At 56.3% G+C, this 18,047-nt stretch overlaps 2 protein-coding genes across 3 annotated transcripts; both read right to left on the bottom strand.

Moving 5' to 3' along the window:
• Positions 1-4,446: 4,446 nt before the first annotated feature.
• HAMP (hepcidin antimicrobial peptide) lies at positions 4,447-5,976 on the bottom strand. The gene is made up of 3 exons (XM_004284203.4): positions 5,788-5,976; positions 4,749-4,808; positions 4,447-4,667 (listed from the first exon to the last, which is right to left on the bottom strand). Exons 1-3 carry the CDS (start codon positions 5,869-5,871, stop codon positions 4,566-4,568), a joined length of 246 nt encoding a protein of 81 aa, XP_004284251.1. The 5' UTR covers positions 5,872-5,976; the 3' UTR covers positions 4,447-4,565.
• Positions 5,977-8,278: 2,302 nt separating this feature from the next.
• Positions 8,279-17,800, bottom strand: USF2 (upstream transcription factor 2, c-fos interacting). Of its 2 annotated transcripts, none has more exons than XM_033413870.2 (10): positions 17,614-17,800; positions 17,297-17,343; positions 17,067-17,185; positions 16,811-16,930; positions 16,170-16,320; positions 15,958-16,045; positions 15,578-15,636; positions 9,312-9,406; positions 9,027-9,155; positions 8,279-8,930 (listed from the first exon to the last, which is right to left on the bottom strand). In XM_033413870.2, exons 1-10 carry the CDS (start codon positions 17,676-17,678, stop codon positions 8,841-8,843), a joined length of 963 nt encoding a protein of 320 aa, XP_033269761.1. In that variant the 5' UTR covers positions 17,679-17,800; the 3' UTR covers positions 8,279-8,840. The 2 variants fall into 2 exon arrangements, with proteins under 2 accessions (XP_033269761.1, XP_004284227.1); XM_004284179.3 differs by having other exon boundaries at positions 16,730-16,930; positions 17,614-17,755.
• Between the last annotated feature and the right edge of the window lie 247 nt (positions 17,801-18,047).

Here is an 18,047-nt window from a genome sequence, read left to right as displayed (position 1 = left end):
AGGGCCCTTGTCACCGCTGCTTGAACTGGGCAGCCTGATGCCTGGGTTCTACGAGCTCCTTCCTGGAGGGGCTGGGGGCGGCTGCCTCACTCATTCCCCCCTCCATCACTGCGTACCCTGGTTCTGGGTCCCTGGGAGGATGCTCTAAGATCTCTGGAGTCTCAGGCTGAGAAGCAGAAGGCATTGTCCTCAGCGTCTAGGGGATCTTGGTGGCAGTGTTAGGGATAACCCCGGGCCTGAGAGGCCACAGAGGCCGGTGTGGCCAGGAGGAGGAGGCAGGACATCTCACTCTCGGCTCCAGTCACGTCCACCCTCTCTAGAGGGTGTCGCGTTTGGTACCCACATCCTGGTCTATTGTCTTCCAGCCACTTCTTGCCATCAGAAACAACCTTATGTGTTGACTGTCTCCTCCCGTGATAACATGACCTCCAGGAGGACAGGGCTTGGGCTGCTTACGCCCAACCTAGCCTGCTGGGAGGCTGGCTCCTGGCAGGGTTAAGATTCGTCAGCGCAGAGTGGGTGCACGGGTGTGATCCTCAAATGCCCTGAGCGGAGGCCTTGACGCCTCTTCCTTCCTCCTAGAAAGCTCCCCTGCCCCGTCCCACTCCCCGCTCTGCTGCTGGCTGTAGCCTGTGCGGCCTGTTGGCTCCCAGCTTGGACGCTGCTTCCTCTGGAAGCCTGCCCGGCCCCTCTCACCAAGCCAAGTTCCTCTGTTTAAATGCTGCCCGGTCCCTCTATGGCCCTCAGCACGCCATTTGCCAACCTGCACCCTCAGTGAGCTGCTTCCCCACTGGCATCTGAGCTCAGGTCTCCGCCTGCCTGTCTGTCTGTCTGTCTTGTTCACCATTGTATCCCCTAGAACAGTGCCTGGTGCACAGAGGGTGCTCAGCCAGGGCTGTGCTGACTCTCTGAGCTGGGTAGGGACCCTCTGTGTGCAGAGTCCACGGTGATCCTCCTGCCACCCCAGCCCCTCCCATTGGTCATGACCTTTGCATGGTGATGGTGGTGTGATGAAGTGGAGTAGTGGTTTGATCATGAGCTGTTCAGTCACACTGGGGCATCTTCTGTCCTCCTTCAGGCCAGGGCAGTAGGGAGGGAGGCGGGGAGGGTCCTTTCTCCCAAGGGAGAGCCCGGCCCCGGGGGTGGGGGGGGGAGATGCAGAGGGTGATGGGTGGGGAAATCCCTCAGACTGGGGAGTGAGGAGTCAGAGAAGGCTGGATGGAGGGGGATGGGGAGTCCCACCCCCACCTCGGGCTTCATGATGTCAGACTCTGCCTGTGCCTTTCCCAGTCAGGGACAAAGGCCCACTGAGAGTGGGCTGGGGCTTGAACGCCAGGGTTCCAGACCAGAGAGTGGCGTGGTGCTTGGGCTCTGGGAGAGGACACGGAGATCCTAGGGGACTCATGTCACAGCCTTCAGCATCAACGCCAGCCACCTTGGGGTCTTGTGCCCGAGCAGTTTAGGGGGGTGGGTCTATCGTCTCTCCGGGTGTGCACTGAATGACGGGGGCGGGATGTACACGTGAGTGAGTCCCACAGAGGGCTCTATCGCTGGGATCTGCGCTCGGGTCTCCAGCCCAAGGGAGGACTGGGGGACCGGAGAGAGCATGTGCCAGCAGAAAGGAGAGGTGCTACTCAGATCCCGCTACCAGTGCTGCCTGATCACCGGGTCCTTCCAGGCGAGGCAGGTGTATTAGTTTGCTAGGACTACTGTGACAAAGTCTTACGAACTGGGTGGCTGAAGAAACAGAGTTTATTGTCTCACAGTGCTGGAGGATAGAAGTCTCCATGTCCACATGGTGTTTTCCCTATATGCGGGTCTCTGTGTCCAAATTTCCACTTTTTATAAGCATACCAGTCCTATTGTATTAGGACCCAACATAATGACCTCCTTTTAATGTGATTATCTCTGTAAAGACCCTAGCACCAAATGCCACACAATCGCACTGCGGATTAAGACTTCAGCATATAGATCATTCTATTCTATTCTTTCTATTCTATTCTATTCTATTTGATTCTATTCTATTCTTTCTATTCTATTCTATTCTATTCTATTCTTTCTATTCTATTCTATTCTATTCTATTCTTTCTATTCTATTCTATTCTATTCTATTCTTTCTATTCTATTCTATTCTATTTTGCCATGCGGCTTGTGGGATCTTAGTTCCCCGACCAGGAATTGAACTCAGGCCACCACAGTGAAAGCACCTAGTCCTAAACACTGGACCACCAGGGAATTCCCAACGTATAAATTTTAGAGGGACATAGTTCAGCCCATAACAGCAGGAGTTCAGATTTTTATGTGAAATACCTCTATCTTTAGATATTAGCCCAATTTTTGTCTAAAACATTGTGCAGACCAAGCAAGATTGATCTCAGGGCAGAATCAAGCCTTCCCAGGCCCACTCGTTGCACGTGCTCTTGAGGGGTAGTGGGTGGTTGGTCCAACCCAGAGGCGCTCTCTGCCCTCAGCCAGAGTTGGCAGCTTCAACAGCAGGAGTCTTCAAACTGTGGCCCCCAGGCCAGCAGCAGCAGTATCAGCTGGGAGCTCGTTAGAAATGCACATTCTAAGGCCCCACCCCAGACCTGCCAAATCTGCATTTTACCAGGCCCTCCAGGAGAGTCGGGTGCACGCTAATGTTTGGGTGCCTCCGCCTCACATCACTAGGACCACCTGAAGGACCGGCTAAGGTGAGAGAAGAGCACTGGTATCATCAAGTGCAATTAGCAATTTTGGGTTTCCCACCTCCCGGTGTTTATTTATCAGGAGGGTCTGAGAGGCCTCCACCTCCTCTGTCAATACGAATCCTTTGCATTGATGAGGTATTTGACAGTTTCCACTCACACTCCTCCCTCTCTGAGCATCTCAACAGCCCAACGATCTGAGTACTGTGGAGGCTTCTGTCCTTTTACAGATGAGGAAGTGGGGTTTCAGAGCAAGAGGAGGATGCCTGTGAGATCCCGCAGCTAAAAGGACGCCAAGCTCCCCACGTCTTCCTCTCCCCATCCTTCGGCCTCTGTTCAGGAAAACCTCTCCCAGAGGACCAACCCCTCGTGGCTTCCGAGGCAGAAGTCGGTAGTGTACGGGCCTGATCTGGCTACCAGCTGGGTTTGGTTTGGCTCCTAGGGTGTTGATTTTTAAAAAATCAGATTCCTTTCATCAGTTGTCAATATTTTAAAGATCAGGAAATTTCACATAAAATAAGGATTGCCACCTTCTCTTTTTTTTTTTTTTTTTTTGCCAGTACGCGGGCTTCTCGCTGTTGTGGCCTCTCCCATTGCAGAGCACAGGCTCCGGACGCGCAGGCTCAGCGGCCATGGCTCACGGGCCCAGCCGCTCCGCAGCATGTGGGATCCTCCCGGACAGGGGCACGAACCCGCGTTCCCTGCATCGGCAGGCGGACTCTCAACCACTGCGCCACCAGGGAAGCCCGCCACCTTCTCTTGAAAAGGCGCTCTAGCCATGTGTCGCCTGCCTGTGGGCACGGCAGCTATGCCTGGCAGCCCTCTTTAGCCCTCTTTAGATGGGGCCCCAGGCCTCCCCACTCCCTATCTTTATGCAACATTGAGGCCAAATGGCCGAGGCCCTTTATCGTCACGCTAGCGCTGAGGTGTTCTCATGGGCTAAGATGATAGTGAAATGCATCTTGCATTTCTTCTATCAAAAGTGGGGAAATCAGATAAATGGAGAGGGATACAGTTTTCAAGAAGCAAGGGAGGGAATTCAACCGCTTGTGGAGATGAACAGTATTGCCCTACGTATCTCCTATGCAAAGTATGTTGTTATTGAGAGAATATAAGTGAAGATGCTCCTGTGAAACAAATCCATCACATCTCACTCATTTGCGTCACCTAGTGGTCCCTGAAGGCCAGTGGTTCTCAAGTGTTTTGGTCTCAGGACCCCTTTATACTCTGAAAGCTTATTGAGAACTTCAAAAACCTTGTGTTCTAGTGAGTTATATCTATAGATGCTTAACCTATTAGAAATTGAAACAGAAATTTTTAAAGCACAAGATACACAAGCACACAATCTACCAGACGTCAGAAGGATGACGTCCTCACACGTCATGGGGCCTCGCTGTCCACTCACGAGGGAATGAGAGTGAGAAAGACGGGAAACATCTTAGTAGTTTCCACCTTGTGGAGCCCTGGAGTAGTCCCCAGACCTTACTCTGAGAACCCTTGCTAGGCATGTGAATTTACCCCTGTAAATTGCAGAAGATTGTAAGGAGGAAACTTTAACTTTCATTCCCTGCTGTTGCAACATAAATTCGACGTTTTCTGAAGTGGGGAAAGATGGGAAGAACAGAAACCAAATATCCCTCAACAAGCTTCCTTGCAAGCCCCAGTACACACCAACCCCGCACACCCCACCGAGCACTGGCCCTCCCAAGACAGGGGCCACAACGAGCCTCTGGCATAGGCCTTTGGCAGGGAGAAAAGACAATAGACTCTGGTTTGGAAAATAAGAGCTAGAACCGGACATTTTATTCCAAGACCGTTCACTGAGGGTTGGAGGGTAGCAGGAATAAATAAGGGACTGGGGGCAGGGCAGCAGGGGCTGCTCTATGTTCTGCAGCATAACCCACATGTTGCTTTAAAACAGCAGCCGCAGCAGAACATGCAGATGGGGATGTGGGTGTCTCGTCTCAGCCTCTGGAGCACGGGCTGTGGGAAAGAAGGGCAGTGAGCGGGGCATAGGCATGGGAAGGCGTGGGAGGCTCTGAAGGGAGTGCCAGGGGACCTCACCGTCAAGCCAGCTGCAGCTCCTGCTGTGTCCTGGGTCTGGAGGTCTGCGAGCTGTCTTGTCTGTGAAAGCAAAAGGGGAATTGAGGACGGCAGGGCCCCGGCAGAGCTCTCAGTCTCGCTCCCACCGACCAGCTCCTCCCCAGGGGTTGGGTCCGCTGGTTCAGCTGGAATCCTAGGAATGGCCTTACGTTGTGGCCTTTCCGCACCTTCCCACGGGTGGTTCTCCTGCCTACAAACATCCCAGATCTGTCTTCTCTCTCCACAGCTGCTCACTCTTCCGTAGCACTCTCCGTGGCCTGGAGGCCAGCCCCTGCCTGTATCTTGTCCCTTACAACCCGTTCCGCATGGGTTATCCGTCAGATCTCGGCTTAAAAGCCTGCAGGGCTTCCCCTGTGCTTGGAGGAAGATCAGCGTTTGCACAGTTGCCCACAAGACGTGGCATGGCCACCCCTCGGTCTCCTCTCGAAGCACCATCTCCTTCCCTTACCAAGCCCTCTAGTCCTCAGGTACACCATGCTTGCCCCACCTTGGTCTTGGCTGGCTGCCCCCTTCTCTTCTCCTCCCTGTCATAGGTCAAATAACATTTTCTCACAAAAGAGCCAGCCCTTGATGCCAGCTAAAGAAGCCAACCCACATCACCACTCTTCCACCATCTTTTATGTTATTCACGAATAGCATTTACTGAACACAAGTGTTCACTTGTTTTAAGTTCACTGACTAATTTCCCTGACCAGGATGCAAGCGCCACGAGATTCTTCTCTCATCTACCTTGTTCACTGCTTGGTCACCACTGTCTAGAAGAGGACTTAACACAGAGTAGGCCCTCAATAAATAACTGTGGAATTAGATCAGGGCCCCCAGTCCCTGCTACTCAGTACCCCATCTCTGCACTTCGAGCAGCTGTCTGTCCCCCTTTGCTTGCCCTGAGCTCTGGCCCGTGCTGGGGCCTCCTGCTGCCCTCCGCTGTCCCCTCCCAGGGGCCTGGCTCTCCGTTGCGATTCTGGCTGCCCTCCTGGGCCCAGACCCTGTGGGCTCTCACCTGGGGTGGGAGAACGAAGCCACTGGTCAGGCTGACCAGGAGAAGCAAGATGCAGGTGGCCCGGATCTGCGCGTTCAGTGCCATTGTGCCGTCCGTCTGGCTGTCCTTCTGTTACGTCTAGGACTTGCTCTGGTGTCTGGGAGCCCAGTTACAGTTGCTTTTATGGGGCCTCCTGGGGGAGGGGGGGCGGGGATGCTAAGCCCCCTCCCCTTTGGCCCAACTCATTTCCAAGAAGGTGGTGGCGCCGAAAAGGCGGGAGAGATAAGCGGGAACAGAGTGACAGGGAACAGGGTTGTGTCACCCTCAGCCAGCAGAGGTGTGTCCAGGAGGTGGGACAGACGCGACCACAGACACACGCCTCTTGCCAGCCACCTGGGAAACACTTTCCCCAACATGACATCACCCTGTTGATTTCAGAAAAAATTCCACCTTTTGCCCCAGCAGCTGAACTGGTCGATGAGCAGGAGTGAGGCGCCCTCCTTCCCCACCCTTCCCCGGCCTCCTCATTCACATGCCATATGGCTGTCACTTGCCGGGCAGGGAACACCGTGACGGCCACGTGCAGGAGTCTGTGTCGACAGGAGCCCCCAGAACACGTATGGGGTCTTTTTTTTTTTTCTTTGATGTGGACCACTTTTAAAGTCTTTATTGAATTTGTTACAATATTGCTTCTGTTTTGTTTTGGTTTTTGGCCATGAGGCCTGTGGGATCTTAGCTCCCCGGCCAGAGATGGAACCCGCACCCGCTGCATTGGAAGGCAAAGTCTTAACCACTGGACCTCCAGGGAAGCCCCACCTGTAGGGTTTTTCAAGTGTCAGAAACTTAAGATGTGGCCCTGGTATCTGGGAAATGTTCCTGCGAACTTTTGGCCAAAAAAGACAGTGGTGACGGTAATAGCTAACATCTGACTGCACCTCATGAGCCGGCAGGTGTATTGCCTCACTTTTGGGTTAACTCGGCCTGTGCCACCTATCCTCTGGGCAGCTCCTACCTGACCCATCCTGGGCTCTGCTCTGTATTCAGGGTGCTAGCTGCCTTCTCAGCCACTGACCCCAGGGGCCAGGCTTCCTAGATCCTGCTCCTGAGAGAGGAGTCCACCATGCCCACCTGAGACTTACTTTCTTCACTTTTCAGGAGAGGAGCTGCAGGCAAAGGTGAGGGCGCTGCCCAAGCTCGGCCAGCCAGAGGCGGTCGGGACTTCAGCCCGGGCAGCCTGACTGGGGCCTGTGCCCTCATCCCCAGGCTTTCCTGCCTCCCAGAAAACACAGGAGGGCACGGTGGGTCTGCCGGACCTGGCCCATATGGCTCAACGAGCAGCTTGTGCGCGTCCCATCCCAACTCCAAAGTTAGGGGCATCGTGTTGGCACCTTGAAACCACTGATGTGGGAGTCCTTACGCCACAGACGTCGGCAAACACTGACAACCCAGGCTTTCCTTCAGAGGGCCGGCTCCCTGCCCACCATGCGAAGGGGAGCAGAGCGGAGGCTGCCCGACTGCGGCAACCTCATTGCTACCCATGACCTGAACCATCTTAGAGCACACACGGCCCAGGAGAACAGCAAACCTTGACTCCAGAGATGGCCCCTTGGCCATTTTCCCTCTCCGACTCACTCTAGGGCCATCCAGTGTTAACCCTACGAACCTGGGGATGGTGCTGTCAAGGAATGAACTCTTCTTCCTGGCCGCAAACTGCTGCCAGGGCCCACTCAAAGAGTACAAAAGTGGGGGGCCCCTGGGAAGTAATGCTGTTCCCTGCCATTTGCCTCCCCACTCATTCTGTTAGGCCCCTCCAGCTGCACACAACCTCACTCTCAGACAGAGGAGGAGAGGAGACGGGGCCCTTGGAAGGAAGAAACCAGCTGGGAGCATCTGGGATGGGCGCAGCGTGGCGAGCTCAGTCAGGTGACCAGGCCTAGATGCTGGGAGTGGCTGGAGTTGCACGGGGAGACACAGCAGCATCGCCCAGCACTGCCAGGCATCACTGCATCTCAACTCAGGCCAGGTTTCATCATCAACCAGGGGCAGGGGTCACAGCACAGGCGCCAGAGTTGCAGCGCAAGGCGACAGGCTGACGGGCCAAGCCTGGCTTCCTGGCCATCTGTCCTCCCTGGGGGTGGGGGTGCTCAAGGCCAGGCCCCACCATTGGCTGATGCAGAGGGGAGGGCGTCAGCCCAGAAGAGCAGGGCCAGGAGCCAGTCCTGTTTAGGAACTGGTGACACGAAGACCCCAGCCTCTCCTCCAAACACATGGGACATGTCCTTGACCCTGGCTCCCCCTGTCCCCCACACCACATATGCAACACCTGGGCCTCCACGAGGCCATTCATTCCTTAATTCCTTCATCCACACAACCAACAGACTGGGTACCAGGCGGTACTGGATGGCAGGGACCAGCACACAGCCACCAACACAAGAGGGAAGCCCTGCCCTCAGGAGCCCTGCACAGACCCCAGACTCCCTCCCCACACCTGAGATGGACAGATACACAGACAGACAAGGCGGGGCCACATGGGGCCAGTTTATTGCAGTTAAATACCTCTCTCTCTCTCTATTTTTTTTTGTCCATTTTTTTCCATAAAGAAAATTAGAACACACTCACACACCCAAAGGGGAGCAGGGTTCCAGAAACAAGAGGTGGGGTGGGACATGGCCTCCCTGCTTAGGTCCAGGCCCCAGGGCTGGCCCCCCAAAGGCTCCCCTCCTTCCCATAAGCACCCTGTCTCAGTACCTCTAGAGTCCAAGGAGGCAGTGGGGTATGGCAGGGGCTCTGTCCTCCTTCCTCTTGCCTCCAGGTGAGGCCACTAGAAGTGCCAGGGCTGAGTAGGGGCCGGGAGAAGGGAGACAGACAGACGGGCAGGGAGGATATTGTTTCCAAGTTGAGGAGAGCAGTGGGTGCTTATCCACAGAAATTCATTATTTCTCCCCGTTTTTTGTTAAAAATCTACTATAAAAAACGCAGCTGGGGGAGGGGCGTCTGTCCCTCTCTGTGCTAAGGGCTGGGGAAAGGGACGGCAGGGGCCCGGAGGCGGCCCGCGCCGCACGCTGCGGACGGCGTCACTGCCGGGCGCTCTCGCCCACCATCTCCAGGTTGTGCTGCTGCAGCTGGGCGCGGAGCACGGCGTTCTCGTTCTTCAGCTCCTCGATCTGCCAGACACGACGGGGCACAGGCAGCCGGGGCTGGCTCCCCGCGTCCTGGGGTTCCTGGGCGCGCCTCGCCACCCGCCCAGGCCTGCCGCTCACCTGCTGCCTCAGGAGCTCACTGTCCATCTGCAGCCGCTCGGCCTCCTTGAAGGCCTCCTGCATGCGCTGGTTGGTCTGGCGCAGCTCCCGGATGTAGTCGCAGGCCTTCGACAGGATCCCTCCTTTACTCTGGGGGGTGGGCATGAGCGTCAGCACCGCCCACTGGCCGCCGCCCGCCGCCCACCGGCTCGGCCCCGGGAGGCTCCCGCCTCTGGCGGCCAGGCAGACTCTCCGCAAGGGATCGGGGACAGGCCGCAACAGCACTGAGGGCCGGAGGGCACTCACCGCTCCTGTCTTGCTATTATCTGCATTACAATCTGGAATGATTTTTGAAAGCTGGACGATCCAGTTGTTGATCTTGTCCCTCCGCCTCCGCTCCACTGCAGCAAGAACAGCAAGAACGAGGCTACGTTCACAGCACTCCCTCTGTGCCCGGGCGATTCACCTCCTAAGGCAGGTGCCATGAGAGCCGAGGCCACCCAAGGTCACACCGCCAGCAAGTGCGGGGCTCCGATCTGAACCCAGGCAGCTGGCTCCAGCCCACTCCACATCGCTCCTCAAGAGGAACCCTCAAGTGCCACACGTACCTCAAGGCAGAATCGACAGCTGGGGGGCTGCAGGGTTCGCTTTACCCGTCCAGCGTGTTTTCAAAACTCTGATTCAACATTTAAAAATTAGGAAACTTCACCTAACAATTGGCCTCTTTTGAAAACTGGAGTTGTGGCCACAGTGGGCACGTGTTCTTGGCAGGCAAGAATGGGCCAGAGCCCTTTACACAGGACCCGGGCACCCTTCTCCAGTCCCCACAGCCCCTGCATTTGATTCTCCATGGTGCTCAGGTCTCCCCACAGCTCTGGGCCCCGTGATCCTATTTCTCTTTTCATCTTTAAAATCACGGTCTGACCACGTCTCACCTCCACTGGAAGTCCTTTTCCAGGGCCCCCGCAGCAAGTCTCAGCTTCCCTGGCTGGCACTGCGGCTCTCAGGGGCCTGGCCCATCAGGGCACTGGGTCACCCAGGAAGAAGCGCTACGAACCCTCTCTTGAAGGCCAGGTTTGACAAACTACTGGCATATTTCACTTGAAAAGTCCAGATTTGTGATTTATTTCATAAAACACCACAACCTCACTCTGTCTGCTGAGTTGCGGGGAAGCTGCCCCCTTCAGGCAGGACTCGTATGTGTCTTTGCCCTGTCTTCTCATCTGGCCCGTCGTGACCTATGACGGCGGCCTGGGGTCTGCCTGCATGGCAGCCTGAGACCCCTGGTTTGGGGCTCACTGAACAAAGCTATCCCAGCCCTTCGTACTAGGCAATTGCTGGGGACACACAAGAAAGCCCAGCTGCCCCTGTGACTCTCACCCACACACTCTCATCCCCCTGCCAGGGCAGCCCATGGACAAATGCAGGTGGTGTCTATAGAGGAGCGGGGACCGTAGGTGGGACCTGGCAAGGAGGGCCAAGGGGTATTTTCTCAGGGTTGGGAGACTGGGAGAGGGGTCGGGTGAGCGTGAGAAAGATGGGGTGGGCCAGAAGCTTGCCCCTGACTCCTCTCCTCCGCTGAGGCCAGCCCCACCCCCCGACCCGACTCTCCCTCAAAGGGTGGGCCTGGCCACTAACAGGCACATCCAGCTGTCTTCTCCGGGTACTTGCTTTTGCCCACTCGCTGCTGACCGGTCCTTCCAAGAGCCCCCCACTTTGGCCTCGGTGACAACATCCTCCCACGTGGACTCGCTTCCTCCCTCCCTCTCCTCTCTTTCCGCCAAAACCTCCCCCTACCACGGTAAGATGATGCCCAGTATTGAGCTTCACCTGACCCTGGCCCTGGGGTCAGCGAGTGCACAGACCTGGGCCCCATCACTACCGTGGTGAGTGAACTTTCCCAGCGAGGACGACCCTGTCTTACGGTCTTTGGGGACTCTGTGGTCCAAAACAGCAGCGGAGCTAAGGGTCTGCCCAGGTCTGGCAGCACTGGCCACCATGTCCCTCAGCAGCGCGCTCCACTCTAGGGGTTCAGCTGAGGAGCTCTAGAGCAGATGGCTGCCCAGTTCCTTCCTCTACCCTCCCGCAGCCCGACATTCCTGAGCCTGGGCTCCGTGCTGCAGCTGCATCCCACACACACTCCTCACTTCAAGCCACCGGGGGCAGGGATGCGGGGGCGGGGGACAGCAGTTCGCATTTGCTTCTTCAAAATTTACCGCCTGCCCTACTGTGTGCAGGGCACTCCGCGAGGCTGAAGTCCATGGTGGACTCAACCTCTGTCCTGCTGGCACTCACAGCACCAGCGTGACATGCACGTGAACAGGAGACACCGACGCCACAGGACTGTGTGTTATAACTGAAGACTGTACCGAGTGCCTGGGGAACGATGCATTCTGCATGGAGTGAGGTGGGGCATATCTTCAGAGAAGGATTTAGAAAGGAAACATTTGGGCTGGTTTCTGAGAGGAAGGACATCAGGCCGACAGGCATCAAGAAACCCAGAAACGGTGATATGGAAACACCTTGGAGGGTGCAGGGGGTGGCGCAGGGTGGCAGGAATAGATTGCAGAAACAGGTTGAGAACCCCTGAATGCCCTGCTAGCAGGTCTGGACCTTGTCTTCTCTTCCCCTAGGGGTCTAGGCCCTCGAGTCTAGGGCCTTTCTTGGCAATGCGGTCAGGCCTGTGGCTTGGGAAGACCACTTCGGCACAACCGAAATGGAGGAAGACCAGTTAAAACCAAGGCCATGTCCGTTTCTCAGAAGTCTTAAGTCACACCCATACAACATTTAAAACACAATTTAGAAGCAAAATCTGCCAGGACTAATGGGAGAAATGGGCAAATCCACAAATGTAAGACATCAACACTCCTCAGCAATTGACAGGACAAGTAGATAAAAAAATGAGGATAGAAAACCTGAACACTGTCAGTCAACCTGACCTATACCACCGACGGAACACTCCACACACAGCAGCAGATACACTGTCTTTTCAAACACACACAGAAACTTTCACCAAAATAGACCGTATTTGGGGCCCTAAAAGTAAGTCTCAACGAATTTCAAATAACTGAAATTATATACATAGAGTATGTTCTCTGACCACAACAAAACTCACTTAAAAATCAATAACAAAAAGATAGCCAAAAAATCCATAAACATTCGTAGTTAAACAACACACTTCCAAATAAGCCATGGCTCAAAGAAATCATAAGGAAAACTAGAAATATCTTTAATTGAATGACAAGAGAGCACAACCTATCCAAATGGGATAGAGCTAAAGCAGCATTGGACTGGAATTCGCAACTGTAAAGGCTTAAATTGAGAAAAAAGGCAGGCTTAAAATCATCTTGAGAGACAGGGGAAAACCCCCAGCAAATTAAACCCATATTAAGCAGAAGAAATAAATTAGTAACAGTACGAGTGGAAACCGATGCATAGAAAAAGCAACTCAAAAATCAGACTTCATATAAAGACCTAGATTTCTGGCTCCTCAGAGGTTCTGGCAGTAGTGGGCCCAAATTCTGACACGGCAGCGATGGCTGGCACCATGCAGTCACCCTTCAGGCAGGACAGACACACAGACCCCAGTTCTCCACAGGGATCACCACTCCCCTTTCTGCCACACTAAGTATCCTGACTCCCTCAGGCCCCTGAAGCATCTGCGGCCCAGAGATGGGCCCCTGTGGTACCAAGAAATGTGGGAAAGAGGGAAAAAGGAGACAGAGCTGATTTGAAGTCCACTTCGGCACAGCGTCTCAGGGCTTGTGGATGTGAGGGAACAGGGCAGAGCCGAAATGGCCTGGCTCTCAAGTCCGGCTGCGGTAATCAGGACAGGGGTGCCTTTTGCTACTCTGGAAAAGGGAGGCTTTGGGAAGGAGGGACAGAAGGTTCTGTCTTGGACAAGTTGAGTGTCAGGTGTTTCAAGGACAACCAAAAATGGAGATTCTGAACGGGCACTTCAAAATATGGGTGCAAAGGAGATCCAGAGAGATGGAGCAGAAAGACAGCTTTGTGCAGTGCGGGGGGCGGGGGAAGCCCTGGGAGGGCATCAGGGGGCAGTCTCTCCTTTTTGGAATCACATACTTTTCTGGATAAAGCTCGCAGACGCACTCCCGGGAGAAATGACAAACACCGACAACCGGGGATAGGGTCTCGGGGATACTGACCATCCCTGGGCCTGATGTTTCACTCTCCTGAGACCGCTAGAAGAAGGGGCTGGACCTCCAGAAACGCTAACAGCCAAAGCACTTTCCAAACCTCGCCCATCGTGAAGAGTCACCTGGGGAACTTGTGGAAACACGGACTCCCAAGCTCCCCCTCCGACCTACCCATTCAGCACCTCGTGAGGACAGCCGTGACTGTGAAGCCCTGCCCTCAGGAGCAGGCTGGAAAGGAGAATCAGAGCAGGTAGAGCAGAAAGGAACATTCCCGAAAGGAGGGGAACGGGCAGGGTCAGATGCTTGGAGCGCAGACAGGAAAGGAAGCCAGTGGATTTGGCAATGAGGTCATCACGAGTGACCTTAAATAGAGCCGTTTTGATAGAGAAATGAGCCAGACTGCCAAGGGTACGGGGAGGCCAGGCAGAGGGTGGGTCAAACACTGCAGGTTAGGAGAGAGTGGGCAGGCCACAGCTGGAGGGCAAGGGCAAGGTCGCAGCGAGACTGATTTTTACAGGATGAGGAGAAGTCACGACTTTGGAGCTGGATTAATCCAGTGAGAGGCAGAGTGCGAGGAGGGTGGAGGGTGGCTGGCTGGTCTCCCGATCGTTAGCTGTGGTCTTACCAGGCGGCACACCACCCTGCTGGGGGCTCACGACTCAGCGCGCTGCACCCTCACTACGAGCCTCTGGGGTAGTCAGTCGCGTTAACGCGTTCTTAAGAGGACTGAACAGGCGCGGAGGTTAAGAACCAGCCTAAGGTCATACGACCAGTACGCAGTAGAGCCAGGACTGCCCAGGTAGACAACTGGAGACCCCTGAAACCCATCACACCCAAAACCAAGCTCACACTCAACCCTCCCCTTTAAATGAACCTGACCCCGTCATGAAAGCCTGATTCACGAAATCCTGATTCTGCAGCCTTGTGCTCCTCCGCCCCACAGCTCGGGCCCCCACAAGCCCCGTTCAGGCCCCGCCCTGTCTGAGGCCCACAGCTGCAGTCAACTCTCGTTTCCCTAACCTCTGGTGCCCCACCACCCTCACCATCCAGCCTCCACACACAATCCCTCTGCTTACTTCCCCTCGAAGCAGAATAAAAACCTAGGAATGGGGACCCCAGGAAGGCCTCTGACAAGGCCCCACGTGATCTGGCCCTGGCCAGGCCACCCACGACCCCACCAACTTCCTCTTATCTTTCCTGAAACCTGCTCTTCTTCAGACACACCAAGTCTGTTCCAGCCCAGGCCTGGGTGTTTGCACTTGCTTGTCCCTCGCTGCCCGGGACTCTTCCCATTCAGGCCCCTGCTCAGCCGTCACTCCTAGAGAGGCCTACAGAGCACACTGCCGCCATAACCCTCCATCTCCTTACCCGGGCTTATCTTCCTTCACGTGACACATGACTTATGTTCCCTGACGTCTTATTGTAGCTTTCTGTAGTTTCTGTCTCTCCCACCAGAATGAACACCCTGCAAGAGCCAAGGTGTCTGTTCCATTATCTGCTGCTGTATCTGAGGCCTAGAACAGGGGCTGGCACACAGTACGTATGTGCTGAATGAATGCCTGAACTCACTGAGCAGCTTAGATCACAGCCGCATAAGCCCACCTCCCAATCAAACACCTTTAGGACTCTCAGGTCCTCACCCTGACGTTCAAGGCCTTCCTTGACCCTCCCAACTCTCTCCTCCCAAGCACTCCACATAGAACCTCTGCTTTAACCAAACCAGCACCCACGAAGCAACCTCACTCTACCCTGCCTTCCTGTGCTTCCCTCTGCTGGACAGGCACTCCCAAAGGCCACTTCCCTGGGGGAAACGTCACCTGATCCCCCAGTCAGTGTTCAATCAAACAGCCTGAACTACTCTGAGCTTCCTGGACACTCCAGACTAGTGGCACGGGGCATGTACTGCCCAGCCTAATATCCACCTTCAGGAAATATCCGCTGAATGATGGCTATTTGGGTGGAAGTGTCCCCTGGACATGCTCTGGCCTCAGCCAGAGACATGGACTTCTCGCAGTTTCATCTTCAGATGTACTCTCTCTCAGACCAGAGCTACTCCTGGAAGCTAGGCTGGCAGAGGCATGGGAGGGCTTGAGCAAAACAGCTGCTTCGTGGGAAGGCAGGTCCAGGTGAGCCAGACCAACCCAACTTTCCAAAAGGAGCAGGAAATCCATACATGAATGTGAAACTTGCCATTTAAAATATTAGTAATTAATTCAAAGTCACTAGCCAGGATGTTAAACACACTGCAGCTCACACCTCCTGCCTATTTGCTCACGACAGCGAACCTCCACATTTCTGCTTTTCCAGCATTCGACAAGCACCTCTCACGTACTTGTCGCATGCCTGCTCATCTGTGACTCCAAGCACCGGGCCAGGCTGTGCCCGTGAGGCCCAGCAGCTCCACCCTGACCTTACCTTCATTATGTTGCGCTCTCCTTCTCTCATCCCGTGGTGTCCTGGTTCCGTCGATTTTCCTAGAAAAGAAAAAAAAAAATAGGTGCATGTTATCTCCAGCCCATTGGTCCAAACGTTTATTAAGGAGTCAGACTTAAAAATGATCTTTGCAACACGTATCCATATGCAGAGAGAGAAAGAGAAAAAACGAGAGAGAGGAGAGAATATGGCATTTTCTTTACTTAAACTAAAGAAACAAAAACCGACCAAAAAATACACCAACTGCCTGCCGTGTACTCAACTGCCTGGCTCCGATTTCAGAAACACATTCCCTTCCTTGGGCCCCCACACCAGGCCCTCCCAGTGTCCCCTACTCCTGGGACCAGGTCTCCTGCACATACGGGGAGTAGGGGTGTGTCCGGGGTGCAATTGTCCTCTGCGTTCCTGTCTGAAGCACGTCCTGGGGCGTCATCATGACATAGAACTGGCCTGCAGGGAAAGCAGGGGTTAGTGCTAAAACTGGGGACAGAGTCAGACCTGGCCAGGGGAGCTTCCCTCCCTGCTAGGCCTGTTGCCTCCCCTGCCTTCCGCCCTGGCCCCTTCCTTCCTTTACCTCCAGCCTGCAAGCTCTGGTCTGTGGTCTGTACGGACACAGCCGTGGTATCTCCCACACTGGACGCTGGGAAATAGGCAAATCGTGCCTCCCCACTGACAGCCTCAGCTGCCGGGCTGCCACCATTGCTGAAGGGATTTTGGATTACAGCCTAGGGAGTAGGAGGACAGAGGCCACCCTTAGCCATCTTTGTTCCCCAATCCATCCCCTAGTTGCCATATTTGATGTTTACTGCATTCTCTAGGGAGAGTGGGAAACCCCTCTGTGTGTGCCACTCTGCCCTGTGCCTCACAGCCCTGGAACTCGACAGATACTCAGCAATCACTTAGTGAAGTGACCCACTTTTAACTCTTAAGAGACTTTCCTGTTACCGTGATGCCCCTTTCACAAAAAAAAAATGTTCCAAAGATCTTGCCCCAGGTTGCACTGTGCAGAACAGAAATTTCACCTGAGGGCCTGAAGGCAGCATCTTGGTCCCACGTGCCCCACCCCCTGGGGCTCCCCCGAGAACAGAGGCAGTGTCCCTTCTCCATCCCCCCAGGGGGTTGCTGGGCACCTACCAGTGGGAAGGGCGCTGCGGGACCTGGGGGCACAGAGGCAGCAGCGGGGCCGGGGCGCTGGGTGGCCCCATCCACACCCACCTGGGTCACAGCCTGCTGCCCCCCCGCGAAGGCAGCCGTAGACACGACGCTGACGGCGCCTGCTGTGTCGCCCTGGCCGTCCAGCTGACCATCAGTCACCTGGACTACGCGGTATGTCACCTGCAGGGGGCGGCAGAGAAGGAAGACCCGCGCTGGGGCCCGGGTAGGGGCCAGGTCCGAGCCCCTCCCAGCCCGCCCACTCTACCCGGGGCTCAACCCTCCACTTCCCCGCCGGTCTCCGGGCCTGCAGGCTCACCTGTCCTCCATTATTCTCTGTGCGGAATTGGTACTGGATGTTGTGGTCGCCGAACGCCGCCTGCTGGACGCTGGCGATGGCCACCGCCGTCTGCTCCTCCGCCCCAGGGCCGTCCCCGCCTGCGGTCGGAGGAGGGTAGGGGGGGATGGTCAGAGGTGGCGCGGGCCAGAGCGCTCCCAGTGCCCTCCCGGGCGCAGGTCGCGGCCCCGGTGGGCCCCGCGAGCACTCACCTTCCTGCAGCTCGACGCCCTCCTCTGCCTCGGGTCCCTTGTCGTGACTGCGGGGAGGACGGGAAGAAGAGGGGGTCAAGGTTGCCCGCGCCCCCGCCCCTTCGCCCAGGTGCAGGGCCCCCATCCCGCCCGCCCCAGTCTGGGGCTGCGGCACCGCCAGGTCCGGGGTCCAGGGATATTCGCGCGGGTCCTCCCTCCCTCGCGGCCTCCATTTTGAGCTGGGCCCGGCGGCCGCTCGGGATCATGGCGGCCCGGCCGCCAGGCCGAAGGGCCGGGGCCAGGGCGCGCGGGGGCTCGGATCGGCCGGGCTTCCTTACCTGGCGGCGGCAGCAGCAGCGGTAGCCGAGGCAGCAGGATCCAGACCCGGGTCCAGCATGTCCATGGGGGGGGTGGGGGCGGGGGGGGGGCGCCGGGCCCGGGGGGGAGGGGAGGGGAGGGGAGGGAGGGAGGGGAGGGGGCGGGCGGCCGGGGGGGCCCCGAGCCCGGCGCTCACGCCGCGCGGCAGGAGGGGACGGAGGAGACACGGGAGCCGCTCGCGCTGATCACGGGGACAAACAGTGGGGTCATGTGAGGAGGAGATGCCGCCGCCGCCGCCGCCGCCGCCGCTGCTCCTGCAGCCGCCTCCGCCCTCTCGCCCGCCGGCCGGCTCCCGGCGGCTCTAGGCTCCGGGACGCAGCGCAGCCGCCCCCCGCCCGCTCTTCGCGGCCCTCGGGCCTCCTTCCCTGAGTAGCCGCCGCCGCCGCGACTTTTT

Source organism: Orcinus orca, chromosome 20 (assembly GCF_937001465.1).
Source record: "Orcinus orca chromosome 20, mOrcOrc1.1, whole genome shotgun sequence".
Classification (NCBI taxonomy): Eukaryota; Metazoa; Chordata; class Mammalia; order Artiodactyla; family Delphinidae; genus Orcinus; species Orcinus orca.
The sequence above is the reverse complement of the archived record's forward strand: the minus strand, read 5'-3'. Positions and strand labels throughout refer to the sequence as shown.